General features: G+C 43.4%; 1 protein-coding gene across 4 annotated transcripts in view; it reads left to right on the top strand.

The window, feature by feature from the left end:
- The window catches only part of LOC134225122 (protein stum), a 231,097-nt gene that overhangs the window by 117,752 nt on the left and 100,038 nt on the right, over window positions 1–13,307 (top strand). For all 4 annotated transcript variants that reach the window (XM_062704922.1, XM_062704921.1, XM_062704920.1 and 1 more), the window contains one exon: window positions 3,159–3,730. In XM_062704922.1, the coding sequence (XP_062560906.1) occupies window positions 3,255–3,730 (476 nt within the window). In that variant the 5' untranslated portion in view covers window positions 3,159–3,254. The remainder of the gene's footprint in view (window positions 1–3,158; window positions 3,731–13,307) is intronic.

Below are 13,307 nucleotides of genomic sequence, written 5' to 3'. Positions count from 1 at the left end.
ATGACCCTTTCGGTCAAATGACCTTTTCGGCCAAATGACCCTTTTGGCCAAATGACCCTTTTGGCCAAATGACCCTTTTGGCCAAATTACCCTTTCGGCTAAATGATCCTTTCGGCCAAACGACCGAAAGAGTCGGTAGAATGGGTTTCGGCCAAATGACCCTTCCCTCTTCCCCTGAGGTGTGGCGTCTCACCCGGATTTGACTTTTTTATTAAAATATAAATACCTAGTACAGTCCGATTTTATTTGTTTTGCAAATAACGTCTACACAATGTTGTAGGATCCCTAAACGATTGTATAACATTTCACCGAAAACTATTTCGCGGAATTCATTTTTGCGGTTGAACATTTCGCGGAATAACATTTGGCAGTTTGTAACTTTTCGCGGTACGACATTTGGCGGTTTGTACCTTTTCGCCGAATGACTTTTGGTGGAATGTACCATTTCGCGGAATGCACCATTTCGCGGAATATTGATAATAGTAGCTTAGTGTTCACTCAGTACGTCCACAATTATTACCTGCTTACCTGCTAAGCCGAGTTACATGCATAAGGAAGTCTTCCCAGAATATGTAGAAGTAGTTTTCAAAATTTCAATTGCCTCTTACAAATCCTTTATTACATCTGCTAGACGGGCCAGATATAATGAAGGGATTATCTCCTCTCTTTACTTTGTTACAGATAGACGTTTTTATGAATATTCATTTATTTCTTCCTTTCACTTAATACCGAAAAATGGTAGCGTCTGCCAGCTTTGAACTGGGCAGACGCTACCATTTAAAGAAGGCATTACTTACTCATTCCCCTTATACCGGGTACATTTGTTCTTTTAAAGAGATGTTTTCAACTCCTTTCGCCTTATACTGAGCAGATTCACCCATTTAAAGAAGGCGTTACCCCTCCCTTTGCATTATACCGGCAGACGCGTTCTTTTGAAGAAAGCATTATCAACTCCTTTCGCCTTATACCGGACAGATGCATTCACTTAAAGAAAGCATTACCCCTCCTTTCGCCTTATACTGGGCAGACGCATCTATTCAAAGAAAGCATTATCAACTCTTTTCACCTTTAACTTGGCAGATGCATCCATTTAAAGGAGGCGTTACCCCTCCCTTCGCCTGATACTGGACAGACGCGTTCTTTTAAAGAAGGCATTACCCCTCCCTTCGCCTTATGCCGGGTAGACGCATTCTTTTGAAGAAAGCATTATAAACTACTTTCCCCTTATACCGGGTAGATGCATCCATTTAAAGAAGGCGCTACCCCTCTCTTCGCCTTATACCGGGCAGATGCATCCACTTAAAGAAAGCATTACCGCTCCCTTCGCCTTATACCAAGCAGATGCGTTCATTTGAAGTAGACGTTACTCTTCCCATCGCCTTATACCGGGCAGACGCGTTCTTTTAAAGAAGACATTATCAACTCCTTTCGCCTTATACTGAGCAGATGCGCCCATTTAAAGAAGGCGTTACCCCTACCTTCGCTTTATACCGGGCAGATGCATCCACTTGAAGAAAGCATTACCCATCCTTTCGCCTTATACCGGACAGACCCATCTATTCAAAGAATGCATTATCAACTTTTTTCGCCTTATACCGGGCAGGTGCATCCATTTAAAGAAGGCGTTACTCCTCCTTTCGCCTTATACCGGGCAGATGCATCCACTTAAAGAAAGCATTGCCCCTCCCTTCGCCTTATACCAAGCAGATGCGTTCATTTAAAGTAGACGTTACTCTTACCGTCGCCTGACACTGGACAGACGCGTTCTTTTTTAGAAGGCATTATCAACGCCTTTCGCCTTATACCAAGCAGATGCATTCATTTAAAGTAGTCGTTACTCTTCCCTTCGCCTTATACCGGGCAGACGCGTTCTTTTAAAGAAGACATTATCAACTGATTTTGCCTTATACGGGGCAGACTAGAGATGGTCGGGTTTCGGGTTTTGAAACCCGAAACTCGAATCGAACCCGTACCCGACGAGTTTGAGTCGGATTCAAGTTTGAAAATTAGTACAATATCGGGTTCGGGTCGGGTACGGGTTTAAGAAATAAAATACTGAATATTATTTTATTCAGTTTTGTTAATTGTTAAGCTTGTTCGTTGTTTGGGCTTACATTTTTTTTTTCGATTTAAAAAGAACCAGTAAATATCAAGTTTGAATTTTCCTGGCAAAACTTTAGTGCGAGCTTGAATAATTAAATTATGTCGGGTTCGGGTTAAGTACAAGTTTACGAATACCAAACTTCTCGGGTACTCAAGTGAAAACTATTCCGGGTTCGGGCCGGGTCCGGGTTTGAAGGATATTTACAAATCGGGTTCGGGTTTGCAAAATATGAAACCCGACTATCTCTAGTGCAGATGCATCTATTCAAAATAGGCATAACCTTTCCCTTTGCTTTATACTGGACAGATGCGTTAATCCATAAAAGGGACTACCTTCTTTCGTTTCTTTATACCGAGCAAACATGTCCATTTCAATAAGGCATTGTTTTCTCACTTTGTGTTATATCGACCGGATGCGGTCATTCAAAGAAAGAATTATCATCTTTCATTATTTAAATCACAATTCAAAAGAATTGCATGTAATTAAACAAAAATCTGTAAATATTTCAAAGATAATTATTCTAACTGAATTCCGCCAAATGGCATTCCGCGAAATGACTTTCGGTGAAAAGGTACATTCCGCGAAATGTCTTTCGGAAAAAAGGTGCATTCCGCGAAATGTGTTTCGGAGAGTTGATACATTCCGCGAAATGTCGTACCACGAAAAAAATTTCCGCGAAGTGGTTTTCGGCGAAATAGTATACAACCTCCCTAAACTATCAAAAACAATGAGAAAACGTATTGCTTTGGAAAAATATTGATTTTTTAAAAGGTGTGGCAGCTCACCCTGATTTACCCTTTTGTTACATTAAAGCCACAAACGCAATTCAACGGAACGGCGACGGAAACGGCAAATTTGACAGAAAATATATGGGCCAGCTGTCAAATTTTCCGTTTCCGTCGCCGTTCCGTTGTATTGCGTTTGGGGCTTAGGGAGAAGTGGTAGGATGCGTAGGAACTATATTTAATTTAAACAATGTTTAGAATTAGATTATGGGGATTTGAGTTCTGGATGGAAATCACATCACATCTTTCTTTCTCTGCCTTGCTTCCAGATGGCTGACGACGTCAGAGATTAGCAACGCACCACACCAGTCCCCAACCGAAAACGGACGCCACCCGCCGGCAACTTTGCGCCTCAGCGCCATGCGATGAGTATGAATATGTTCGGCCGGAATGATGACCACTCCAATGCAACTGCATCAGCTGGACCGTCGCGATCGCGGTTCGACTACTACTACAATACCACCTCATCACCGTCATCATCGGTGGAAAATCAAAGATCCACGGATGACACCCAGACCAGCCTGTTCGGTGATCCCGTTCTGCCGGCCACACGCCATTCGGATCTGCTCGAGGGAGGCGATCTGTATCAAAGCCTCAAGAACAACATCGAACTGTACCACTCGAAGCTGTACAACGAGCAGGAGAAGCAACGGCAAGCTGAGCGCGATCGGTTGTTCAACGAGTACACGGCTCAGCGAGGGTCTTCGTCGGCCACAACGAGCAGCAGTGGGGCGAAAGCTTCACTCGGAAATACCACCGTGACCAACTATGGAGTCGACCCGAGCCGGAGGTTCCAGCGGACGCGGTCCGCCAACTTGGGATTGGATGCAATTGGGAACAGGTGAGTGCCATTTGCATCTGGAGAGCGACTAAAATCCTTGAAAACAATTTTGAACTGTTGGACGCATTCATTTAGAAGAAACTGGCAGTACTGAATTAAATACATTACATACATTTATGTTTTCTGAACAATCGAAGATTGATAACCAGAAAGGAGCTTCGAGGTCACGAAAAGGATCGTTGCAATCCAATATTAATCCTTCCGTTACCAACCCCCTTTTTGAAAACAAAAAAAAAATTTGGCTGTAACTTTTTTGTCTTTTAACATTTTTTATCGCAACTTTCATGAAAAGAAGCGGAATTTATTCAAGTTTTATGAGTATTTTGATTGGTAACGCCGCATAAACTATGCCAAATATGATTGGAAATTAGATAGGTCCAAAATATGGCCTGTATTCGGGATTCCGGACGTTCCGCCGGAACCTGTTACGGGGTCACTTCACGGAAATAGGCGAATACCATCATGCTGTACAGGAGGGTCCAGGACGTCCAAAACTATCATAGAATGCCATAACTATTGAAATCATGAAGTTTGATGTGCCGCATGATGGTATTCGCCTATTTCCGTGAAGTGACCCCGTAACAGGTTCCGGCGGAACGTCCGGAATTCAGAATTCAGGTCATATTTTGGACCAATCAAATTCCTGATCATATTTGGTATAGTTTATGCGCCGTTTCCAATCAAAATATCTAAAATAATCATTGGAGAATTGGCCAAAAGCTAAAACCAGTGGCGTAGCCACGGGGGTGGTTTTGGACATAACCCCCCCCCCTCCCAGAGACAAAATTTTTAGAAGAAAAAATTTTTTTCGAACCTTCTCGAAATTAAAAAATGGTCAGAAAACCCCCCCCAGACCAATTTTCTGGCTACGCCACTGGCTAAAACCAATTTTAAATCTGGAATAAATCCGGAACCGAGTGGCCAATCCTAAAAATCTATAAAATTCCTAAAACTTGAATAAATTCCGCTTCTTTTGGTGAAAGTTGCGATAAAAAATAATAAAAGACAAAAAGGTTACATAAAAAGATTTTTATTTTTATTTTCAAAAGAGGGGTTGGTAACGGAAGGGTTAACCTTCCTTTTTTTTTATTCCTTTATTTATTTGATAGGCACTCTGTGTTACTTAACCGCTACTGTGCCGAGATCTACTGTGGTATTCTGCAGCCAGAATCCACACAGAATCTATTTTTAGATTTTTACATTATTCATTGTTGTTGTCGTTGCTGGTCCATCTCGTCGTGAGTCCATTGTGTTCGTTTTGTCCATGTCGTGTATCCAATGATCGTTGCATTGTCCGGTTGCCATTTATCCGGGTAACGTTGGAGGAATGCCTCCGAGAAGAACAAGTTGTCAGTCGTCATCAGGCAGCCGTGACGGTGAAGCGTGCACCCCAATATGCCACCGCATAGGCTGCGCATCCGGCGACTGACCAGGGTTTTGGTGGAGGGGCTGGGAATCGAACCCATGACCATTCGCTTGAAAGGCGAACGTGTAGCCAACTACGCTACGGGACCCCCCTTAACCTTCCTGTGACGTTCGAAATCTCACAGGAAACCATTCATACAGCTCAACTTTCAATTATCATAGAGCTGATTCGGATTTATATAAACCACGTATCGATAACAAAATTTTGATGTTGATATTGCCATGGATAATAAATGTCTGAAAGTTGGATCCCAGTTCGAAACTCTTTTGGAAATTGGCATAGTTCAATCAAAGTTAATTGTCTATTTCCGGAGATCAAACACCCGACTTGGACATTAATTTACAATGTTGTGAAAACTCATATGTGAATATGTACATTATGTGGAAGATATTGATTTGAAAAATGTATTGGGGATAACAACTTTACCTTCGATGGGACTCGAACCCATGACCCTACAGTACGCTAAACTGGTGCTTTAGCCAACTTAGCTACGAAGGTCCTCCGCGGGCCGTCGCAATCTAGCGGCTACTGAATGAGCTCGAAATTCCTAAATTCGACGCATAGTCAAATCACTCGCAATCCATTTGTCAAGCCAACACTTCCACATGTGTATAGTACACGTTCACATTAGAGGAGCGTGAGTATTTAGAATGTCTGGTGGCTACACACATTCGTAATCATCCACTGTACTGATCAAGTGAGATTGTGTGAGCTATTTGCCACTCGGTCGTCAAGTTTCGACCCGACCGCATGATAAAGTTGCGTTGGATTGCGAGTGTTTTGACTATGCGTCCAATTTGGGAATTTTTGAGCGAAGGTGAGGTTGCGAAGGCCGACGGAGGTCCTTCGTAGCTTAGTTGGTTAAGCACCAGTCTAGCGTACTGTACACGGAAGAAAAAAAGTACCCAGCGTTGAGTTTTTTTAAACTTACTTTTGAGTTATTTTTTCTCTTCTCTATCATCCACTCTTTCTTCTGTTGTCAAAAACAAAAGAGCGAAACAATCCAATGACGCCAGTTCAATACGGGAAGCCAATTTTGAGTTTTATTACCTGAGGTCGAAATTGAGTGAAATAAACCTCCATTTGGGTAAATCAATTTTCCGTTGGGTACTTTTTTACCATGGGAGTAAAGGCAAACTACTTCGACCCCATTATTTCTTCCGTGTAGGGTCATGGGTTCGAGTCCCATCGAAGGGAAAGTGGTTACCTCCAATACATTTTTCAAATCAATATCTTCCGCATAATGTACATATTCACATATAAGTTTTCACAACATTGTAAATCGACATAGACCGGATCTGTCCGGGCCTTTGCAGTTTTGCATCTGGTGGCCAAACGCCATGCATTTAAAGCATCGCTCCATCTGTTTGATGGCTCGTGAGGCGAATCTCAACGGGCACACCGACCTTGCCCGCCTCCACCATTTTGTTGGCAGTCTCTGCTGGCAATCGAATTGCTGCTACTTGTGAACCACCGTACGCTCTCCTCAGTCAAATCGTCATTTGCACTTCTCCCAGCTTACATTGTGAGGCCAGTGCATCCCTCAATTCATCTTCCGTCATGATCTCATCCAGGTCTCTGCACTCGACCACTGCTTCTTGCGTTAGAGTTCTTACGTTACCGTCACTGCCCAATGAATTGGCAATGAGCTCCCGGATGGCCGAGGTCTTGATCGTAGGATCCCCCATCTGGGTACGCCTAGTTCTCACCACTTTCTCACCCAAGTCTTTTAGCTCCGAGTCCTCTCTCACCTTCTTTAGGATCGCTACGTACAACGTTTTATCGCACGCTTTTATGATCAGGCATCACCCTTGACGTTTTTCTTGTTTCTTCTTCTTTTTTTTCCAGATTCTCCTTCTGCTTCTTCCTCTTCTCCCGCTGGCTTTTCACGTGTATGTGTGTTTGTGTTTTTTTTATAGAGGGATGAAGGCAAATCTGCAAACAGACACCTGAAATTATCACTCAGGGAGTGGGGTTGACGGAACGCCGGACCCACTAAACCCACCCAAGCAACGGAAGGTTACTTGAGTTACCCTCTCTACTAATACCCTGGTTCCCCCAGGAACTGCCTCCCAGCATTACTTCTGGGGGATAGGCAGTACTTAATGTACTCGTTCATTCACGCTCACACAGGTACTCATCCCATATGAGTCTTATTTGGGTGCTCTCTCTAACACACCCTCTGACACACCCTGACACCTGACACAGATTTGCCTGACTTGTGCTGCTCGAGGGTATCGATAGCGATACGTACCAACAGTTCTACGCTACGACCCTCCTATCTCGGCATGTGCAGTCCATACTAACACCTATGCGTTCACTCTTCTGCCATGCCTCGTGGTGGCGATTGCGGGTGCCACCCGCTGCGACACTCTTACCTCGACATGTGCAAACCTCTCTTTCACTTCCCCGCGCTCAGCCTGTTTTCGCTCTAACTAACCAATCACAAGTTAGTTATGCTTGTCGACTGCTGCTCGGCGCGCCAGATTCTCTGCAAGCTGCAGGCAATCTGAGTGGTTGCAGTCGAAACTGGATAAGGGTATCCGGGGTTGTGTCCCGACCGCAAACGTCTAGCATAGCTCTTCTTTCGACGTCGAAACGAGGACATACGAACAGTATGTGCTCTGCAGTTTCGTCAACACCTGGGCATTCAGGGCATACGGGGCTCACCGCGTGCCGGTGTAACGAGAGCGCGATGGCATCCCAGCTTGCGCTGTTGAATACGTTCTTCACATCAAGTGTCACTAACGCACAGTATCGAATACCTCGCCTTTTTTGTTGGATCGCTATCTCGGCGGTCTTTACCACCGAGTTAATAGCGTCCAACGTGGACTTACCCTTGCGAAAACCGAACTGATTGCTTGACAGGCCGTTCGTACCCTCTGAGTACGGGGTCAGCCTGTTGAGGATGATCCTCTCTAGCAACTTGCCCGTCGTGTCTATAAGACAGATTGGTCTATGCGCCGATGGGTCGCCCGGCGGCTTCCCGGCCTTCGGCAACAACACCAGTTTCTGTCTTTTCCATCTTTCAGGGAATCTACACTCATCTAGGCATCTTTGCATAACTATCCTGAACATGTTCGGGTTCGCTATGATTGCTGCCTTGAGATCGCTGTTCTGAACTCCATCAGGCCTTGGAGCTTTGTTCGTTACCAGGGATTTGGCCACCGCGAGTAACTCTTCGTTCGTCACCGGAGTCACCATTTCGGCCGCATCCATATTGCCTTGCGGTGCAGGAGGCCAGGGACTTGTAGCTCAGGACGGAACTAGGTATCAAGTATCAGAACGTCGGCTCCAGGGGCACGTTCACCTCAATTTGGGAGATTTGTGCCATCGCCTTCACAGCCTTTTTCATCACACACCTGACGGAAAATGAAGTGAACAAAAAGGAAAGGAATGTGGACGGGAGAACAAAGGGAATGTTTGGAAAAGGGCCCTTGAAGAAGGTATACAACACATATGTGTAAAAGAGCTTATAGCTCCTTACCACAACGGGTTATGAACAACAAAATACTCTGAAGGTTCAGGTGTCTGAAGTCAATTTCACTAAGTAAGTGTTTACCAAATATTTGGAAGCGCAATTGTGCATAGACTGGGCAGTGGGCAGTTACATATTAGATGATAAGAAGTTCCATAATCGGATTCACAACTATCACAAACAGATGATTCAACGCGTTGAATATTTGCCATGTGATAGTTCAGTCGGCAGTGACCTGTCAAGGCCTTGACTAAGACACTGCAATTCTGTTTAGACAGATTAGCTAAATAGCTTGCTACTACTGGAGATGGCTCCCGGATGTACAATTTTGTTTGATGACATGAATCCAGACTACTCCAATGCCATTTGTGCTGAGTGACAGCCCAGGAGTTGATCAAAAGCTTCACCCAACACTTGGATATTGGAATAGCTGGCTCAGGACCACTAAAGTCATGCGATGCTCCATTACGAGCTAACTCATCAGCCAATTCGTTTCCAGCTATGGAAGAATGGCCAGGTACCCATATAAGGTGTAAAGTATTTACTGAATTCAGTTCCTCAATTTGAGTTCGACATGCGATTACTAACTTCGACCTTGAGTTGGCCGAGGCGAGAGCTTTAATAGCTGCTTGGCTATCTGAACAGAAGTATATTACTTTGCCCATAATGCGTTGCTGCAGTGCAGATTGCACTCCACACATGATGGCAAATATTTCCGCTTGAAAGACAGTGCAGTGTGTACCCAGTGAGTGTGTTCCAATCTCAGCTCACGCGAATAGACGCATGCACCTGCTCTACCTTCGAGGAGGGAGCCGTCAGTGTAACAAACAATGCTGTCCGACATACTTCTCTCTAAATAGCCAGATGTCCACTCATCCCGCGAGGGGAATTGTGTTGAAAATGTCCTATAAGGAAAACTACTAACGTGTGTGAGATCACTTGGAGCAAGGAAAATTTTGTCCCAATTAACCATAAGCGGTAACAACGAAGTTTACAGAATTCTCTTCCATAAAACCGAGTACCCATAGTCGGTAAGTACAAGAAAATGCTTCTTGTTTGAGATGTATGTGTAGTGGGGCCACGTCGAAGAGAACTTCGAGAGCAGCCGTGGGAGTTGAAGAGAACGCACCAGTCATTGCCATTAGGCACATCCTTTGAAGATGGCATAATTTAGACTGAATTGTGCTCACTTCCCCCTTTTGCCACCACACAAGACATCCATAAGCCAAAATTGGTCGTACAACTGTTGTGTAAATCCATTTGATATATTTGGGTTTAAGACCCCAAGTTTTACCAAAGGTTCGTCGGCATTGACCGAAAGCCATACACGCCTTTTTGATTCTGAACTCAATGTTAGGTGTCCAGGAAAGCTTTCAATCCAAAATTAGACCCACATACTTTACTTGATCAGTTACATCGATTTCAGAACCAAAAAGATGTAATGGACGAATACCATTACGATTACGTTTTTCCGTGAAAAGAACAATAGATGTTTTATTCGGATTGACCGAAAGGCCATTTTGGCGACACCAACTTTCAACTACCTGAAGCGCATTTTGCATCAGGTCGAATAAGGTAGTAATGCACACACCCACTATCAATGTAAGATAGTCGTCGGCAAATCCATAGGTACGAAAACCGCCATTATTGAGTAACCTCAATAGCGTATCTGCAACGAGATTCCACAAAAGTGGAGATAATACTCCCCCTTGAGGGCATCCGCAGACACTTAATTTCCTAATCGCTGCTTGACGTAATGTCGAGTAGAGATGTCGGTTTTTAAGCATCTGGTGAATCCATTTGGTAATAATATTAGGTAGCCCATGACAACGTGCGGCTTCCAATATTGCATCGAAAGACACGTTGTCAAAAGCACCTTCAATATCTAAGAAAGCACCCAAGCACGATTGCTTTTGAGCGAATGCTTTCTCGATATCGTACACAACCTTGTGTAGAAGAGTCACGGTGGACTTTCCAGATTGGTAAGCATGTTGATTAACATGAAGAGGCATGTTTGCCAAACAGTCATCACGAATGTGATGATCGATAATACGTTCTAAGCATTTCAGAAGAAATGAGGTCAGACTGATGGGTCTAAAACTCTTTGCTTCTTCATACGAAGCACGTCCTCCTTTTGGGATAAACTTTACAGTGACATCCCGCCAGGATATGGGAATATACCCAGTAGCAAAACTGCATACTAAAAGCTTTTTCAAAACATGTTTGATATGTTCAAAACCTCTCTGAAGTAGAACGGGATAAATCCCATCCTCCCCTGGAGATTTGTAAGGAGCAAAACTGTTAAGTGCCCATTGAATCGATTCAGTATTTATGATTCTACGTGCTTGAGCCCAAGACCCATAGCTACATGAAAAGACATCAGGATCATCCGAAGATGTTATATCGACACATCCAGGGAAGTGCGTATCAAATAAGTGCTCTAACGATTCTTCTTCAGAAGAAGTGTAGTCGCCATTTGGCTTGCGAATTTCGCCAACTTGGAAATCCTTGGACCTCGCAAGAATTTTATTCAATCGACTGGCTTCACTCAAATTGGAAACATTTGGTTCACCGAGCTTGCACTCCTCATCGCCTTCAAGACGTCCAAGTACTTAGCCGCGTCCGTCTTGATGACTATGGCATCGCCCCTGGAGCGATTGGCGCCTACCCTAGACTTCTTGCTACCCTCATTCGCCTGGGCCTTCTTTTCAGCCCTTGACGTCTTTGATTTCCTCTTGTTCTTGACCAGGACCCAGGAGGCGTCATCCCTCTCCATTTACCTGGTCTTTGGCGGCTGAGATCTCTCAGCCTGCCGTAACCCCTTACCACCGTCTTTCCTGGGTGGACGGAACTTTCCAGGTCCTTCCCAGGTCCCAGGTCCAGGTCCCCCGGTTTTGGAGGTACCTGGCCGGGGTTCAGCTTCCCAGCCCCACTACCCTTTTTCGGTGTAGTAACCCTCTGCGTTTTGGAGCGGCCCTCAGAGAGCTCATCCCCTGGAGACTGTTTCCCCCGTTTGAGTGTCCGCTCCGTTGGAGCAGTCACCCCCGACGTGCCCGCGAATACTTGAGCCTCAGTCTGGGTAGACTTTGGCATCACCGTCTTCGCTAGCACGCGAAGAATTTATTTGTTTATAGTTCAAAGTAGAGGTGTCTATCTAGTTCGGTATTCTGCACAAAACATCGTGTTTCGATAGCAAATGAATGAAAGATGTCAGAATAACAGTATCTGCTGTCTGTCAAAAGATACGTGGGGGTGCCCACAACTGAACCACCTCCCCTACTTTATTGCACTAGTACCGTAGATCTATTTCATTTAATATTTTTTGCAACTTGTTTTAATTGACCTTTTCAAAACCCACCTTTTTACGCCAATGGATTAATCTGAACAAATAAGACAATTTAGAAAAATAAGCAACATGGAAGAATTAAGCAATTTTATAAAATTAGACGAACAGTTTTCTCGTGTGGATTGTTTTTTAAGTGATTAGATAAAGGTTGTTATAAAATCTCTATAGTCACTCTTTTAGAAATAAAATAAAAATTCAGAAACTAGAAAAATTGACGAATTGGAGTAATTTTAATCATAACTAATGATTTTTTTTACAGTCACTCTCAAAATTGAGCGTACAGCATGGATTAGATGAATATATTCAAAAATTCCAAAGGAAATTTAATTGTTGGCTCGGTTGTTTTTAATGCATTTCAATATTTATCCCTTCCTTCAATGCATGCGTACATAAAATGGTTGAAATTTTTTCTCTAAAGTTCATTTATTTGAAAATAATCTCAAAATACGCCTATTAGATGTGACAAAATTGAGCGTACAGCTAATGTTTTTCTATGAAATTTCTTATTATAAACACGATTAATGTATTTTAACATTGTTTTTTCATGATTATATTTATAATAATAAACATCCGCTACTTAAACATTCAATGTTTCGAAATTAAACCATGTTTTAATCAAAATGGCGAACAAGTAAGATGTATAAACAATGCTATTTAACAATTTAATGCTGCTGGGCAAAATAGATGCTTTAAGATATGGATTTCACCGGCATCGTGTCTTATATATGATAGATAATCGAAATCGAGCGAGACATACGATAAATTTGGGAAAATTCAGTCGGTAAATTATGAAAACAGATGTAAACATACAAAGAAAACGACAAATGTTGGGAACGGCATATTTCAAATTAAGTATTTGCTCATTTGCTCATTTGCATAAACCGAATGAAAATTGTGTTGTGTGGTTGCGTGAAAACTGGACGAACGCACGGAGGCATAGCAGCTGTAGTGGAGAAGGGGAGACATGGAAAAAATGTTACCTTAGATATCCTTTAATCACCGTCGACCTCCTTTTTTACTAACGCCACACTGGTCATCTAGTTGAATGAGAACCTGGTGGTGTACTTCGGACTTTTGCTTTGGTTAGGCGGCCACCACCAATGACGAGTAGGATCAACAGCGCCAACTGCCTTGTCATAAGACTGACTGAGAGTAGGCATTTTTGTTGGGGAAGTTTCTTGAGGAAGAATGAAGGAAGAAAAGCGCCGCCGATTCGCTTGTTTACCAATAGATTTAGATTTCTGGGCTGGGAAAAAGTCGGTCACTAAGCAAAACGACGGTTGGCATCGAAAATGAAATCAACTATCAGTTATTCAGTTCCAAAAAC

The sequence above is a fragment of the Armigeres subalbatus genome, chromosome 3 (genome assembly GCF_024139115.2).
Source record: "Armigeres subalbatus isolate Guangzhou_Male chromosome 3, GZ_Asu_2, whole genome shotgun sequence".
Classification (NCBI taxonomy): Eukaryota; Metazoa; Arthropoda; class Insecta; order Diptera; family Culicidae; genus Armigeres; species Armigeres subalbatus.
Note: the sequence above shows the minus strand (reverse complement) of the source record. Positions and strands in the feature narration are given on the sequence as shown.